The sequence below is a fragment of the Macaca fascicularis genome, chromosome 18 (genome assembly GCF_037993035.2).
Source record: "Macaca fascicularis isolate 582-1 chromosome 18, T2T-MFA8v1.1".
Classification (NCBI taxonomy): Eukaryota; Metazoa; Chordata; class Mammalia; order Primates; family Cercopithecidae; genus Macaca; species Macaca fascicularis.
In genome coordinates this window covers 42,966,659-42,980,478 of record NC_088392.1, presented here as the reverse complement: position 1 = coordinate 42,980,478, position 13,820 = coordinate 42,966,659, and the positions used below count along the sequence as shown (strand labels likewise).

Below are 13,820 nucleotides of genomic sequence, written 5' to 3'. Positions count from 1 at the left end.
AGACATTCACCATGGCATTATGAGATACAATCTAAACTGTTCAAAATAAGGACAGGTTTTATGAATCATGGCACATCCATAACAACGGAGTACCATAAAATTAATAATAGTTGACACAGTTTTTAATGACATGGAATAATGCTTGTAGATTGAGGGGAAAAACCCCAAGATACAAATTACACTGAGAATGATGAAACTATGTAAAAATATACAGAAGTAGCAAAGACACTGGCAACGAATATGCAAAAATATGAAGTGATTTTTTTTTTGATTTTTTTTCTGGTGACAGAATTATAGGCAATTGTTATACTTTTCTGTATTGTCTAAATTTTCCACAATAAGCGTGTACTACTTACATAAACAGAAAAAACAAACATTATTCAACCAGGCAAGCATTAACGAATGGACATTGTATACAGCTTTATTTCTTTCTTTTAGGAATTGCAGGTTCCTAACAAAGTGGGGGTGAGGGGGGTGTTACAAACCAGTCACTTGGCAGGAACATTAGACTCCAAAAGCAGAGAAATGCTTAATTTTCTTCTACCTGTTTCACCACATTCATGTAGAATTGTAGTAAAAAAGATGGTGAGTCAGGTTGAATCATCAATCTAAATGACAACTTAAAGCTCCCAAATCACATGAACCCAGGACCACTAAATCTATGTCAGACATGTTTAAATGGTGCACTGCTCTACATTTTTCTATGATGAAAAGAGCTAGAAAATAATGGTAATGTCATTATGACATTCCATGAAAATGGAGGAAATCTTGCAGGAAAAATTAAGAAAATAAAAATGTTTACTAAAGAAAGAATGGTCTGGCTAAGTGCTTTTTTTTTTTTTTAAACCAACTGAAGGCCAGAGAAATGAAAGGCATACCTATGAATTAAATTAATGTTTTTAAAAAATTGACTTTACTTAAAATACAAACAAATGTCAACTAATGAATACTTTATTGGCAGAAAAAAAAAGACAACTTGGCTGGAAATGGTGAGTGTCTTGGACTGGTCTAAAGGAAGAACGTCTGAAAGGTCTGAATGTCAAAGTCAGAACAGTCTCTGGTCAATCCTACTTTGCCTAAAATCCAACATTCTACCTTTCTTCAAATTCCTCAAGACTAAGGAAAACTTGCTTTTATACCAAGAATTATGAATCAACCTATACTTGCCATCCCTTACATCATATTTTCATTCTAGCTTTTCTGAAACACATTACCATATAAATCCATATAACCTAAATTCACCTCAATGCTTTCATTTTGCCTTTACAATTATCTAAGGACAGATGCCAAGTTTTTATAACTTCAGGCTAGAAAATCCTGAAGTGGCTCACCTAATGGTCAGAAAGTGAGTGAGTGAAAACAGACCTCAGGCACAAAGCTATTTTCAGCACCAATTACACTGTGGGGGATTACCAGAGCAAGAAAAGCCCTTCATAGTTTTAAGTGAAGAAAGATAAAAACATTTTATTTTGGCCGGGCATGGTGGCTCATGCCTGTAAATCCCAGCACTTCGGGAGGCCAAGGCAGGCGGATCACCTGAGGTCGGGAGTTCGAGACCAGCCTGACCAAAATGGAGAAACCCCGTCTCTACTAAAAATACAAAATTAGCTGGGTGTGGTGGTTCATGCCTGTAATCCCAGCTACTTGGGAGGCTGAAGCAGGAGAATCGCTTGAACCCTGGAGGCGGAGGTTGCAATGAGCCAAGATTGTGCCATTATACTCCATCCTGGGCAACAAGAGCAAGATTCAGCCTCAAAAAAAAAAAAAAAAAAAAAAAAAATTGATTTTAGGAGACTGACAATTACAGTTCATTTCCTAAGATAATCTAGGTAACAGCTAAGACAACCCCTCTGAAACTCCCTTATATCTGGTTAAGCAGAAATCTGGGGTAGCAAAATAAACTACTAGAAAGTTAGGGTCTGGATAAGAAACAGTGACCATATTAAAGTCTGATGGCTCAGTAATCATGATGCTGCCATAAGGCCAAAATCATAAAGTACTAATGCTCAAAGACAGATACACAATGTAAGCCCCAACTTCAAGATGATAAACTTCAAAGTGTATTTTTTAAAATGCAAATTGCCTGTATGAAATAAATTAAAAATTTATATGTAATTTCAGTGTAAAACACCAAACTGAACATTAAAACTGTTCACAGAAAACAGAAAAAAAAAAAAATCACAATTACAAAAGCACAGAGGTATCAGTTATAAGAACCAAGTAAATAAACTAATTTCTGTTAATATTTTCATTTACTTTATAAAACTTTGTTGATTAAATTGGGGAGTCTCTGACAATCTAAAGGGTAACAAAATAACAAATATACATCATTTCTTTATTAATTATGCCACACAAATCAAGTTAAATTTTTTCTATCTGATTACAGAGTCAATAAAAATTGCATCTGTATTTAGAGCAGCAACATAAAACTTTATGAGAAAGAAATATTATATCCGGACCAAAAAACTACAACGTGGGTTGGAAATCTAATGACTAAGAAAGTAAAACTGGCAACTATGTGCAACTACTGCTCGTAGATTCGGGTTTTTTCCCCCCACATCTTTAAAATAAGCAGCCCCCACAAAGGGATAATCCCTTGAATAAGGAGACGATGTAGCCAAAGAAGGGATGATATGGGAAACCACATGAAATTAAATCAACATAAAAAGAATACACAAAGACCATGGAAACTTGAGAAGGTTAAAACAAAACTAAAACAAAACTAAAACAAACAAACAAAAAAAACAAGAAAAACAAAACCCAAGCAAGGACAAGTAAGCTCCTTGGAGCTGAACCAACTCTTAAGTAGTACGCCCCTATTCTAACTGAAATTGATGAGTCCTCACCTGGGCACTTCAGTTTGAGAAATCAATTGGTTGGATTGGCCATTAAAACAAGGACTTCGTTTTTAAGGTAAACCTTAGAGAGAGAAAGCTAAACAGAAAAGTACTAAATCCTTGTGAAGTCAAAAATGATTTAGGAAGTCAAATGAAGCAAACTATAAAACTTGGATGAAAATGTTTCTCTAAGAGTAAAATCCAGTTTTCTGTGTGATTTAAAATCAAACCAACACATTACAGAAGAAAATTTTCAAAGTGCACCCAATACAACCTCAGAGATTCCCTGAAGTGTTTGGGGTAGCATGGATTGAGACAGGAAGTGGGTTCAGGCCCATCTTCCCCAACGCTTCTTCACTTTAATTCAAACATTTATAATTCTCATTTGTCTTTTGTAGTTTCAGGTAAGATTTCGTTTTTAAAAAAGGAAAAAAAAAAAATCTGATGCTGTCCCTTTTTCTAAGTTTGAAAATCACTGCTGAGACTGAAATTACATTGGTGAGAAATATGATCATCATAAATCTAAAACACATTTTCTATGTCAGTGCTACCAAAATACAAAGTTTCATCAAGTATTTCACTACTATTCTGTAAAATAAATGAGAAAATTAAGTTCTTGGGAAGAAATTAAATTTTGTTATTACCACCTCCCAAAATTGGCTCTTCTGCTGGCTCCAAGATATCAATATTTGATAGTGTGAACAAATTTCTAACAAACATTTCAGTCACACCGTACCCCAAAGACATTTCATTCAATGGCTGCATAGGGTTTCTTGTTTGAGAAGACAAGCCTCAAATTTATAGAAAACTCTAGAATGAAGAATGTACAATTACTAAAAACATAACAACACACATTATGTCAAGGGCAGAATCTGCATAGTGCTCTTAAACATAATCTCCAATGAAGAGTAGCCAAATCCCAGAACTTCACACAGCATTCATTAGCAAACAACGTCAAAGTGTAAATGATAAGCAGGAAAAAAGCCAAGTAACATAAATGCCGTTTTTCTTTGATGGGATCATGAAGAAAAGTGGAACTGCAGGACGAAGAGTGGAATCCAAGCTTTGGCCACGTACTGAAACTTCATTACTTCAATGAAACAGAACAAATCTCCATGGAAAGGACTCCTTCAGCAAACATTAATTTCTTTCCATTTTTTTTCCTTCACGTAGGTTAAACAGAAGTTGCTGTCATTCTAGAATCACTGATTACAATTTTTTTTAATTAGAAAAAAGGTTACTTGAATATTTACATAATTTTATTGCTCTTTAACAAAAACTTTTTTCATTGATTTGTAGACTCCATCCATTAATGTATGAAAGTGAAATCCATCTCTCAGGAAGTTACAGTTATGGCTGAATGTATCTGATGCTGAGAGTACAGCATAATTAAGCAAAATCCTTGCATGTCATTTGGTTCTTGTTGCAGTCTTCTGTGTTCACCTCTCAGAAAGCAAAAGAATCCATCTGACTTTCAATAAATACCAAATTGTTTAAAAAAAAAAAATAGTTTCCACAGATTAGAGATCCAAGAAAAAGCAGTTCTGATGAATGATTCCCAGAATCAAGTGAGTCCTCCTTTAGTCCAATGAGATGATGTCAGGAATGTTACTTCCACTGCTGGTTATGACCCCTGTCTCACTCCTGCTGCTGGATGAACTAACATGAGTACTGCTTTCATGGGAGCTGGTGGTGGTGACAGACGTACTGCTTGCTGTTAAGGGTGAGGTGAGACTATCCAAAAACATAGGAGGACAGTACTGCTTGAAACAAACAATGATGCCAATGAGGAAGAGGCTACTTGATTTTAAATAAAGAGACTAGAAATTATTAGATATGCATAAGCAATATTCACATATTTAAATCCCGCTGGGATTTAAAAATTGCTCAAAACTTCACATCTTTGGGTGGAAGGTGGCATGAATTCAGCTATTTTACATTATTTAGAGAATGCAGCATATATTCTTGATTCTCTCTAAACTTGTGGAACTTGTTTGCTGACTGCATACAAAGGTAAAAGTATAATGTCAACAATAACTGAAGTCATTTAATACTAAATATTGGCCCTCCAATGACAACTCATACTTAATCTCAAAAAGAATTTGCTCCCTAACTGTATTTAGTTGGGTGTCAATTTCGAAAGAACTGTTGAGCTTACACTGGCATTTTTGCTTAATAACATTTTAAAAAGTATTTGTTAGCCTTTCCCGGTGTGAATTAAGTATCAAACAGACCCTTTATGAAGGTTAAGGCTGACCAGCTGAATGATGGCATTGGACTCCTTTGTACATAAACATAAAATACCTGTGTCATCAGAATGACAACATTCATTCTAAAACACAGACTAGATGTTAGCTAACTATCACAGGATCCTCAGTACAGAAAATTATCTCAGGTAATCACAAAGTTTTGCAATAAATGTTAAAGAAGATCTAATATTCTCGTGATGCCTGTTTAACACCCCTTTCCTAGTGCTCATATTTCACAAGTTCCCTTACAATCCTGGTTACTGATCCCATCACTGATCCAAACAAGTACAAACCTGAGTGTACTACTCTAATATTAACAGAGGAGTGAAGACAGATGAGCCAAAAGCATTGTATCTGTATAAAATATTTTATGTGAGAAACGACTGCACTGACTTTAGCAAAACAGGAGGTCTTAGTGATATCCTGCAAGAGATGTTTTAAGTTTGTCATTAGTTCAACTGTATGAAAGATCAGTAAGGATATCTGACTCACATTCCCCATTCTCAAGATTATGTAGCTTATCATTAGAGACACTGGATTACGGGAACAGGAATTTAAAAGTCAAGTTGTTTAGACTACATGATTTCCAAGGCTGGTGAATAAAACAGAAACAACAGTCCCAGGTTTAAGTTGCCAGTCAGAGGGACAGCAACAACTAAAATTCAGACTGCCCTTCAAAAGAACAAGTTATTCAACGCTTTGAATAGATAACTGTTTTGGTTCATCAATAAAATGAATGCCACACACAGAGTCAAGGGACATTAGTTACAGGGAGAAGAACAGTTCTTAAAGAGCTTCCAAGGAGCTCTAAAGATAGTTGAATTGTCAGGTATTAAAACTCTTTTCTAAAATCAAATCAATTTCTAACTTTCCATTAAAATTGGGGGGTAAATCTAGAATAAAGCCAAGAAACTTACATTTCATTCCTGCTACCTCTCAGGCAGTTTTTGATTGCCTCATAGGAAAAAGATACTCATTTATGAAAGTAGTCCTAGATGCTACAGTCCTGCCATCAACAGGCTCTGCACTGAATTCTTAGAAGTATTCAGATTGCAGCCACTTAAGTTCTAACCCTGCATCCCTTATTGTAGATACAATGACAAGAATTAAGGGATAATATGGAGGTCAGGTAGTAAAACCTAAGGATTCTATGGCAAACTGTAAGGCCCCACCTCACCCTTCTACTACGGAGTCACCAAATAAGTTAGACCACTGCTAAATATACAAAATAGAGCTATGAAATAAAAACCTCTAGGTTCCAAGATAATTTTTTGTAAAAGAACTGGTCACATAAAAATTAGTAATCCCTTACATCTGAAGAATCCATTTCCTAGAAAAATACAGATACCTTTGCTAGGTACCTTTGTTATATATACTGCTAGAAGGAGGTCAACACCGAATGACAAGAAATTCCTCAGTCTGCACAGAAATTTCTGGCGCTGTTCATGTAATCTGATACAGAGTACTGAAACAGGAGGCTGATACAGGACCTCTCCTCCTCTGCTCTGACTCTGCTATAAGCCTGTCTGTGCAATCCATGCTCACTGTAAGGTCTTCACGTTGGGGCTCTGGGCTACTAGGGTTTCTCATCTTTGACAGAGAAAACAGGGATGATTGACATATAGCAACTTTAAACTGGGGCCTCCCCAAAGTCCAAATTTGAATGTCTTTAAAAACAATGAAGAATCAAGCTAATGAGTCAAGTCTGTCTAATCAGGTTTAGCTATTGATTTTCTATGTACAGAATGTTTTAGCTAAAAAATAAAACTGTATTTGTAAAATTTTAACTTGCAGCCACCCAGAACTCCTTCCATTCATTCTAATCATTCAAATGCTTGTAAGAGATGCCAACTGATTAAGCTAAATAAAACAGAATTTAAAATTTAGATATTAAAGACAAAAATCATAAACTGAAAACAACTTTATTCCTTCAAATAAATTGTGAAATATTTGCACAGTACTTCCTTTCCATCAATGTAAGTAATTCAGAGTTGACTGTCCTGATTTTATGCAACTGGTCATTTTTAGTTACTATGACATAACCAACAATCAAATACAAATTAGTTGCTTAAATTCAGGATACATACCTGGGGATCAACTGGAATAAGGGAAAGAAAATCCAAACCTAAAACAAAAATGCTTTGTTAATAGTTGTCTCATATTTTAGGAGACCAGAATTATTTCCCTAAATCATTTTTATCACAAATCACAAAACATTTGTGGTAAGTGCTTACCACTCTGCCACAGGGAAGTTCTATACCATGATTAGTGATATTTGAAGTGTTTAAAACCCAAAGATGAATATATTCTCTGATAAAACAACTGGAAAAACTAGCTCCCAGAGACTCAAAGAAGTACAAAACTTTTCAGAGAAGGACTAGTCAGAACAAATGTTTCCCCCTTTGCAGCTTAACAGAATGAGAAGCAATAAAAATGATGAGCTAATGATCTGGATTTGAACCTTCAAAAATAAAAAAAACAAAAAAACATACTTAAGCTCTTAAGATATTTCACATTTATTTTTCAGAAATACAGAGGTTCATCTAAGTATCACCTCTTAAACAGATGTCTATTTCAATGATAGCTCTCTGTTCCAGCTGTCCCCACATCAAGAGCAGTACATAGTCCAACGCTCTGCACAAAGCACACACTCAGGAACTGCTGCGCTAACACGGTTAAGTTATTAAGGGTTACTGGGTTCTGAGCTAATGTAATTTTCTGAACCAGAGAACTGTAATTGTTCAATTAGGTTTTAGAAAGAGGAATGTGTAGAAGATTGTCCAGTAATATAATTTTGACATATTCAAATAATAATAATAAATACAATTTTTAGGTCTGAAAAGTCTAGTAATAAACTTCAATGTCTGTTCACCTAGACCTCCCTGTGTGACTTAATTCTCTTTAATTATTTCAAAACATTAAAAAAGAAACCATACGTCATTAAGACAGGCCAATTTCTATTCAATTCCACGATTTTTATGCTGGCATTCAGAGACACTCTGAATATAACCACCACACAGAGAAAGTCTGACATTATGCTTTTATGCAAAATAGACAATATCAGTGGGGACATTTAAAATATTTACTAACCAGTATGAATTTATAACTCAAAAAATTTAAATATATTATCTTATAATCTCCAAATAATGGTATTACAAAAATGCTTATCAAGTGATACAAGCTATAGCACCAATCATTTGAAAGAAATCATTCCAACGATTTCTAAAGTCTTTTTGAAAATTGTTGCTACAGATTTTTTTTTTCCTTTTTTGGGAGACACTGAGTCTGCTTTGTTGCCCAGGCTGGGATGCAGAGGTACAATCATAGGTCACTGCAGCCTTTACCTCCTGGCCTCAGCCTCACAAAAAGCAGGGGCTACAGGCGTGTGTCACCATGCTCAGCTAATTATTATTATTATTATTATTATTTTTGTTTTTAGAGAGAGGGTCTCGCTATGTTGCCCAGGTTGGTTTTGAACTCCAGAGCTCAAGCGATCCTCCCACCTCAGCCTCACCAAGTACTGGGATTACAGACACAAGCCACCGCACCCAGCTTGCTGTAATTTTTCATTTCGTATGTCTGTCACTAGCTATATGATACGATGGTTTGAGCCAATACTAAACCAAAGAGAATTACAACAAACTTTTCCAATGACTTCTCTATTAAAATAATAGGTGAGATATCTCAATAAGCAGACTTTGTCTTCATATTGATACTATTCAGTAAATCATCTCTCTGCTTCTGCCAAAGAACTCAAAATTTGTCTAGCCCTTGTAATACCTTCAGAGTTTTACATTTTCAATTTCTATTATTAAGTAAAAAAAGTTTATTGGAATGTTATTTATTTTGTTCTGCTTCAAATGGTATAACCGTTTTTTCTTTACAGTACCTTCTATCTTTTCAGTTTTTCGGTTTTCTTCATATTTATAATAGTTTCTACCTTTTTATAGTTTTTCAGTTTCATACACTCAATCACCTTTAATATTTGTTGTATCTCTCAGTTCATGTTAGTAACTGAAACCTTTTTATAACACTAAAGTATCGACGATGGTGTTGGAATACTGTGTACCGATGCCAAGCCACTCAAAAATGCTCATTTTCTAAATGTTCAACTATTTCCATTTCATAATTTCAGTTAAAATAAATATGCAAGCTTGATATAAAACAGTTTGAAAATCATATCAAGCCTGTGTATTATTTTAATTGAAATTAAAAATTGAAGCTGCATCACCAGAGAATGCCCACTGAGGACCTATTTTCATTATTTCCATTCCAGTTCTTCAGATGTACTGTAATTCTCTTTGATGATTTCATGTGTGCAGTAAATACAAAGTTTATTTAGAAAAGAATTAAGAGATTTACTTATCTGTATCTTGATACCTCATCCACGGAAAATTGAATGTGGTGACTTATACAACACCATAATAAAATATCTAGAAATTTTTCTAAAATTTTGGTTGGAATTCTGGTTGGAATTCTAGATTGTTTACCAAGCATTACAAGGGTGCTGTCTATATAAAATCTGTTTAATGTAAATATCTCTCTCACTGAAACCATTTTTTTCTCAAGTACTAACAGTGAAGTTTGGTATCGTATTTTAGATGCTATTCTTCCTAAGAAAAAAACCAAATCATCCAAGTCTTCTTGCATTTTACATTTTAAGCAGAATATTAAAACTCTTATATGAAATAAAGTTTCATCAGTAGTGATTAAAATTTTACTGCCTTGTTTCATAAGTTTATTAGCAAAATGCAGTTTCTTATTTCACCGTAAGTTTCAATTGCAGCATGCCATACTGATACATTTTTATGCCCTCCTAAGTATTTCACGGTTGAAGATGGTCAATCACTTTTGAATAAAAGCAGGTAGTGTTAACACTATTTTATCAACACTGATAAAATTTTAATTTTAAAATTTTAAGTGCTTCACTGTGAAATTGACTCATTAAGACTTTTTTCCTTATTGATGACAACACATTTTCTTTGAGTCATAAACTTTAACAAAACATAACTGCTACATGATTAAATATGTAAATGTTTAGCACTTTCAAATTTTAATGATACAACTTTTGAGCACCATTCGCACCTGACAATATGGCACTAGCAATAATAAGGCAGTCATATTTTTCCTTGAAATAATCAAGCTGTTTTCCACTCCATAAATACAAATTATTTGTTTTATTTTGTATTCACTGTTGCACAGTATCAGAAGATGTTCCAAGCTTCAGTTCATTATTAATATCATTTCTTCTTTGTTCTCCTGCAGATTCAGAAGATTCATGTTTATGTTTAAAAGGAATGTTAAGAAATGTATTAAAACTTTGTTATCTCTCCATTCTTGGTGTTCTATTTAATATTTTATTATAAATTATTAAGTTTATCAATACTAAAATTCTTCACAGTATGACTAATTACATACAAATTATGCATAAAAATAAAACCAAATTACTAATCACAAAAGAGCACATTAACAATAAAATCAAAGTAAAACTAAACTATTTAGATATAGTAATTGCTACATAATTAATACATGATGATAAACTAGCAATTCTTCTAAAGAACAATAGATCCTATTCTATTCAGTTATCAATTGGTAAGAAAGCTTTTCAATAACAACCACCAGAATCACCATAATTGTTAATATTGGCTAAATATGAGCCTTGGATATTAGTCTTGTTTGCTCAATACCAGCTTGAAATGCATTTTTACCAAATACCCAGTTCAGACATATTTTACTGCATTTTTCTCAAGTTTGCACATTCCTAAAAAGAAATAAAGTCTTACTTTATGCCCAAATTTTGAAATAATGTAAATTTCCCCCAATTAAAAATTAATCCAGGTTCACAGAATTGAAAAACAGGGCAAGTGATTTGTAAATTGTGTCTATACTATTGCTAAATGATAGGATCACTTTAATGAACAGAAATGCTCATTATCTTTTTTCAGGATTAATTTTTAATTCAAGGTCTTTAGGAAACAAATCCTTTTGGAATGCTTGCTTATAACACATACTGAGATGACATGTAGACACTCTTCCAACTAGCCAATGTTACAGCCATAAAAGGCAGTTAGGAATTAAGAATCTCTGAATTTCCATCTTTGTCCCCGACATGAAACCTCACCTGTACCTTAGCATCAGACTTTGTATATACTTTACAATTTGTGCTAGCTGGGTCTACAAAGAACTTCTTAAAATACCAACTCCCAAATTACATATGGAGTAAATATATTTAAGAAGCAAAAAATAACTTTAAAAGCCATTTTTTTCAATGGGTACTATAAAATGTCTATTCTTTTCCACTAAATTTTATTCACATAATCTAAACAAATTTCAAGAAGCAAAATCATACTGAGCCAATTATCAATTGTTTCAGTAACACAAATTTTCACCCAGAGGATAAGCATTGTGCTTAAAAATAAAGATCTCACTAAGGGGAGAAAAAAAATAAATCATAGGTCAAAATTAACTTCATAAATCTAGAGAAGAAAATTAGTAACAGGAGAGAATTGTTTTCCACTAAAAGGGCCTTCAGAGAGAAGGGAAGTCATGAATGTACTGGTTCTAACTTGCTCAAATATAACTGACAGAAATGTCTGCAAAAGCAATGGCTATGGAGACAGGGAAGAAGAGTAAAGGAGGGAAGTTTAAATTTTGTAATACAGCATTGGCTGCAGAAGTCCTGATACTAAGGTAATTCAAGAAACCTTGATATTTTACAGTAGATTCCCCCTTATGTTTTGCCTTCTGTGATTGCAGTTACCTGTGGTCAACTGCAGTCAGAAAGTATCACATGGAAAATTCCAGAAATAAACAATTCTTAGGTTTTAAATTACACACTGCTCTGAATAGTCTGATGAAATCTCATGCTGTTCTGGCTCCATCATGCTCCATCCCACTCAGGACATGAACCACTCCTCTGTCCAGTGGCTCCCAGCTTTGTCACTCAGTAGCCATCTAAGTTATCAGATTAACTATCTCAGTACATAGTGCTTATGTTCAAGTAACCTTATTTTAACTTAATAATGGCAACCAAGTGCAAGAGTAGTGATGCTAGCATATTGTTATAATTGTTCTATTAGTTATTGCTGTTCATCTCTTACTATGCCTAATTTAAAAATTCAACTTTATCATGAATATGTCTTTATAGAAAAGAACAGTATATATAGGGTTCTGTAATATCTGTGGTTTCAGATATTTACTGGGGGTCCTGGAACTTATCCCCCATGGATAAGGGGAAACTACTGTACATATAAAAGATATCCCAATTATTAAGCCCCGCTTTAGGGAAACAGATGGTAGACCCTATCTTTGTAAGGAGAATAAAATCCACAGCTCATAGGAAAAATCAGCCCCAAACAACATCAGTATATTAGTTCTAATGAGCTACCAAGAAGAGTATGAGAAAATACGCTCCCTTCACCTGTGAGGTTCTACAATAGGTAAACGAAGAAAAAGTCTCTAAGTACAAATTCTCCAAAAGGGAGAATAAAATCTCTAACATTTACTATTCTACTATATTTCTTATCACCAGGAATCTATAGATTGCTCTGTAGTTAAAATAACAACTGGATGTAGTATATAAAAACAGGTAAGACCTTTACATGAAGCCTTCAAATTTCCTTAGCACTTCTATTGAAAATTTCAAAACTATATTGGCTTCACAGATTAAGATTAAAAATAATAAACTTTGATTAAAAAACAAAAGAAAACAAAAACACTCCACATACCTGGCAAATCTGATGACATGCTTGATATTGGCGTGTGGTGGAATGGTACTGAGTAGTCTGTTAATGAAGGCGGAATAGCAGCAGGATCAACCGAAGTCACACTGGGCACCCTTACAGAAGATGGCTGATACATGAGAACCCTGTTTTAAATAGCATGGGAAATTACAAACAATCTGGCTGTTAGTTCACAGGAGAGAAGAGCTGCACCACTGGGCATTCTCAGTTGTTTGTTCACTAGTTTCAGCACAACTACATGGCAGCTACTCACTACACAGCACTCCACTCTCCTCTCCTCTCCCACAAGAGTCTTCATTTTAACATGAACGTACCTTGGCTCTCAACAGCAACTGCGACATAAGAGCAAGTTGACATTCAAACACAATGTACAGTGCTGGAGTGAGATATAACACTTTCATCCACAAACAGAAACAGACATCACTTTTATTAATGTGTATGTAATAAGTATATGGGTACCAGTGATTTTATCTTTAAAGAAATTTAAAACTAACATAGAAGATCCCTAAGGTTTGATTTAAATCAGGGAACCTTTAGAAGTGAAGCTACTTACTATAGCACAACCCAAATTTCTTCAAGTCTAACTTGAATTGTATTAATTATTTGCAATCTTTTCTGGGAATCATCTGAGCAAAATTACTCAGTCTTGCGGCCAGCCAACTTGATGGCAACAGGCCACAATCAGAAATGAGGATGAGTATTCAGGATTTAAAATATAATATCCAGAAATAAAAATGCTGGCTACCATGATACCACCTACCAGGTAGGTGAAATCCCAAGATAATTTATGATTTTAAAATTAGCTGTTCATGCTACCAAAAATACAAATTAAACATGTAATAAATACTTCACAATTGATATTATATAAAAATATATATATACACTATAGAATTACTTTATAATTTCAAGAAGCAGTATAACTAAACATATTTTGAAAAAGTTCAAGCTTAAACAGAGATTTTTTTGCATTCTTCCTATTTAACCTGCATTTT

General features: G+C 34.0%; 1 protein-coding gene across 45 annotated transcripts in view; it reads right to left on the bottom strand.

Annotated features, from left to right (window-relative positions):
* Positions 1-241: 241 nt before the first annotated feature.
* PIAS2 (protein inhibitor of activated STAT 2) overlaps positions 242-13,820 on the bottom strand; it is a 107,850-nt gene continuing 94,271 nt past the window's right edge. For 17 of the 45 annotated variants that reach the window (XM_065533874.2, XM_065533875.2, XM_065533871.2 and 14 more), the window contains 3 exons: positions 12,814-12,953; positions 7,174-7,211; positions 396-4,600 (listed from right to left, as the gene is read on the bottom strand). In XM_065533874.2, the coding sequence (XP_065389946.1) occupies positions 4,418-4,600; positions 7,174-7,211; positions 12,814-12,953 (361 nt within the window). In that variant the 3' untranslated portion in view covers positions 396-4,417. Of the gene's footprint in view, positions 4,601-7,173; positions 7,212-9,795; positions 12,041-12,813; positions 12,954-13,820 lie in introns of those variants that run through there. The other 28 variants (XM_074022360.1, XM_074022358.1, XM_074022356.1 and 25 more) reach the window with 5 other exon arrangements.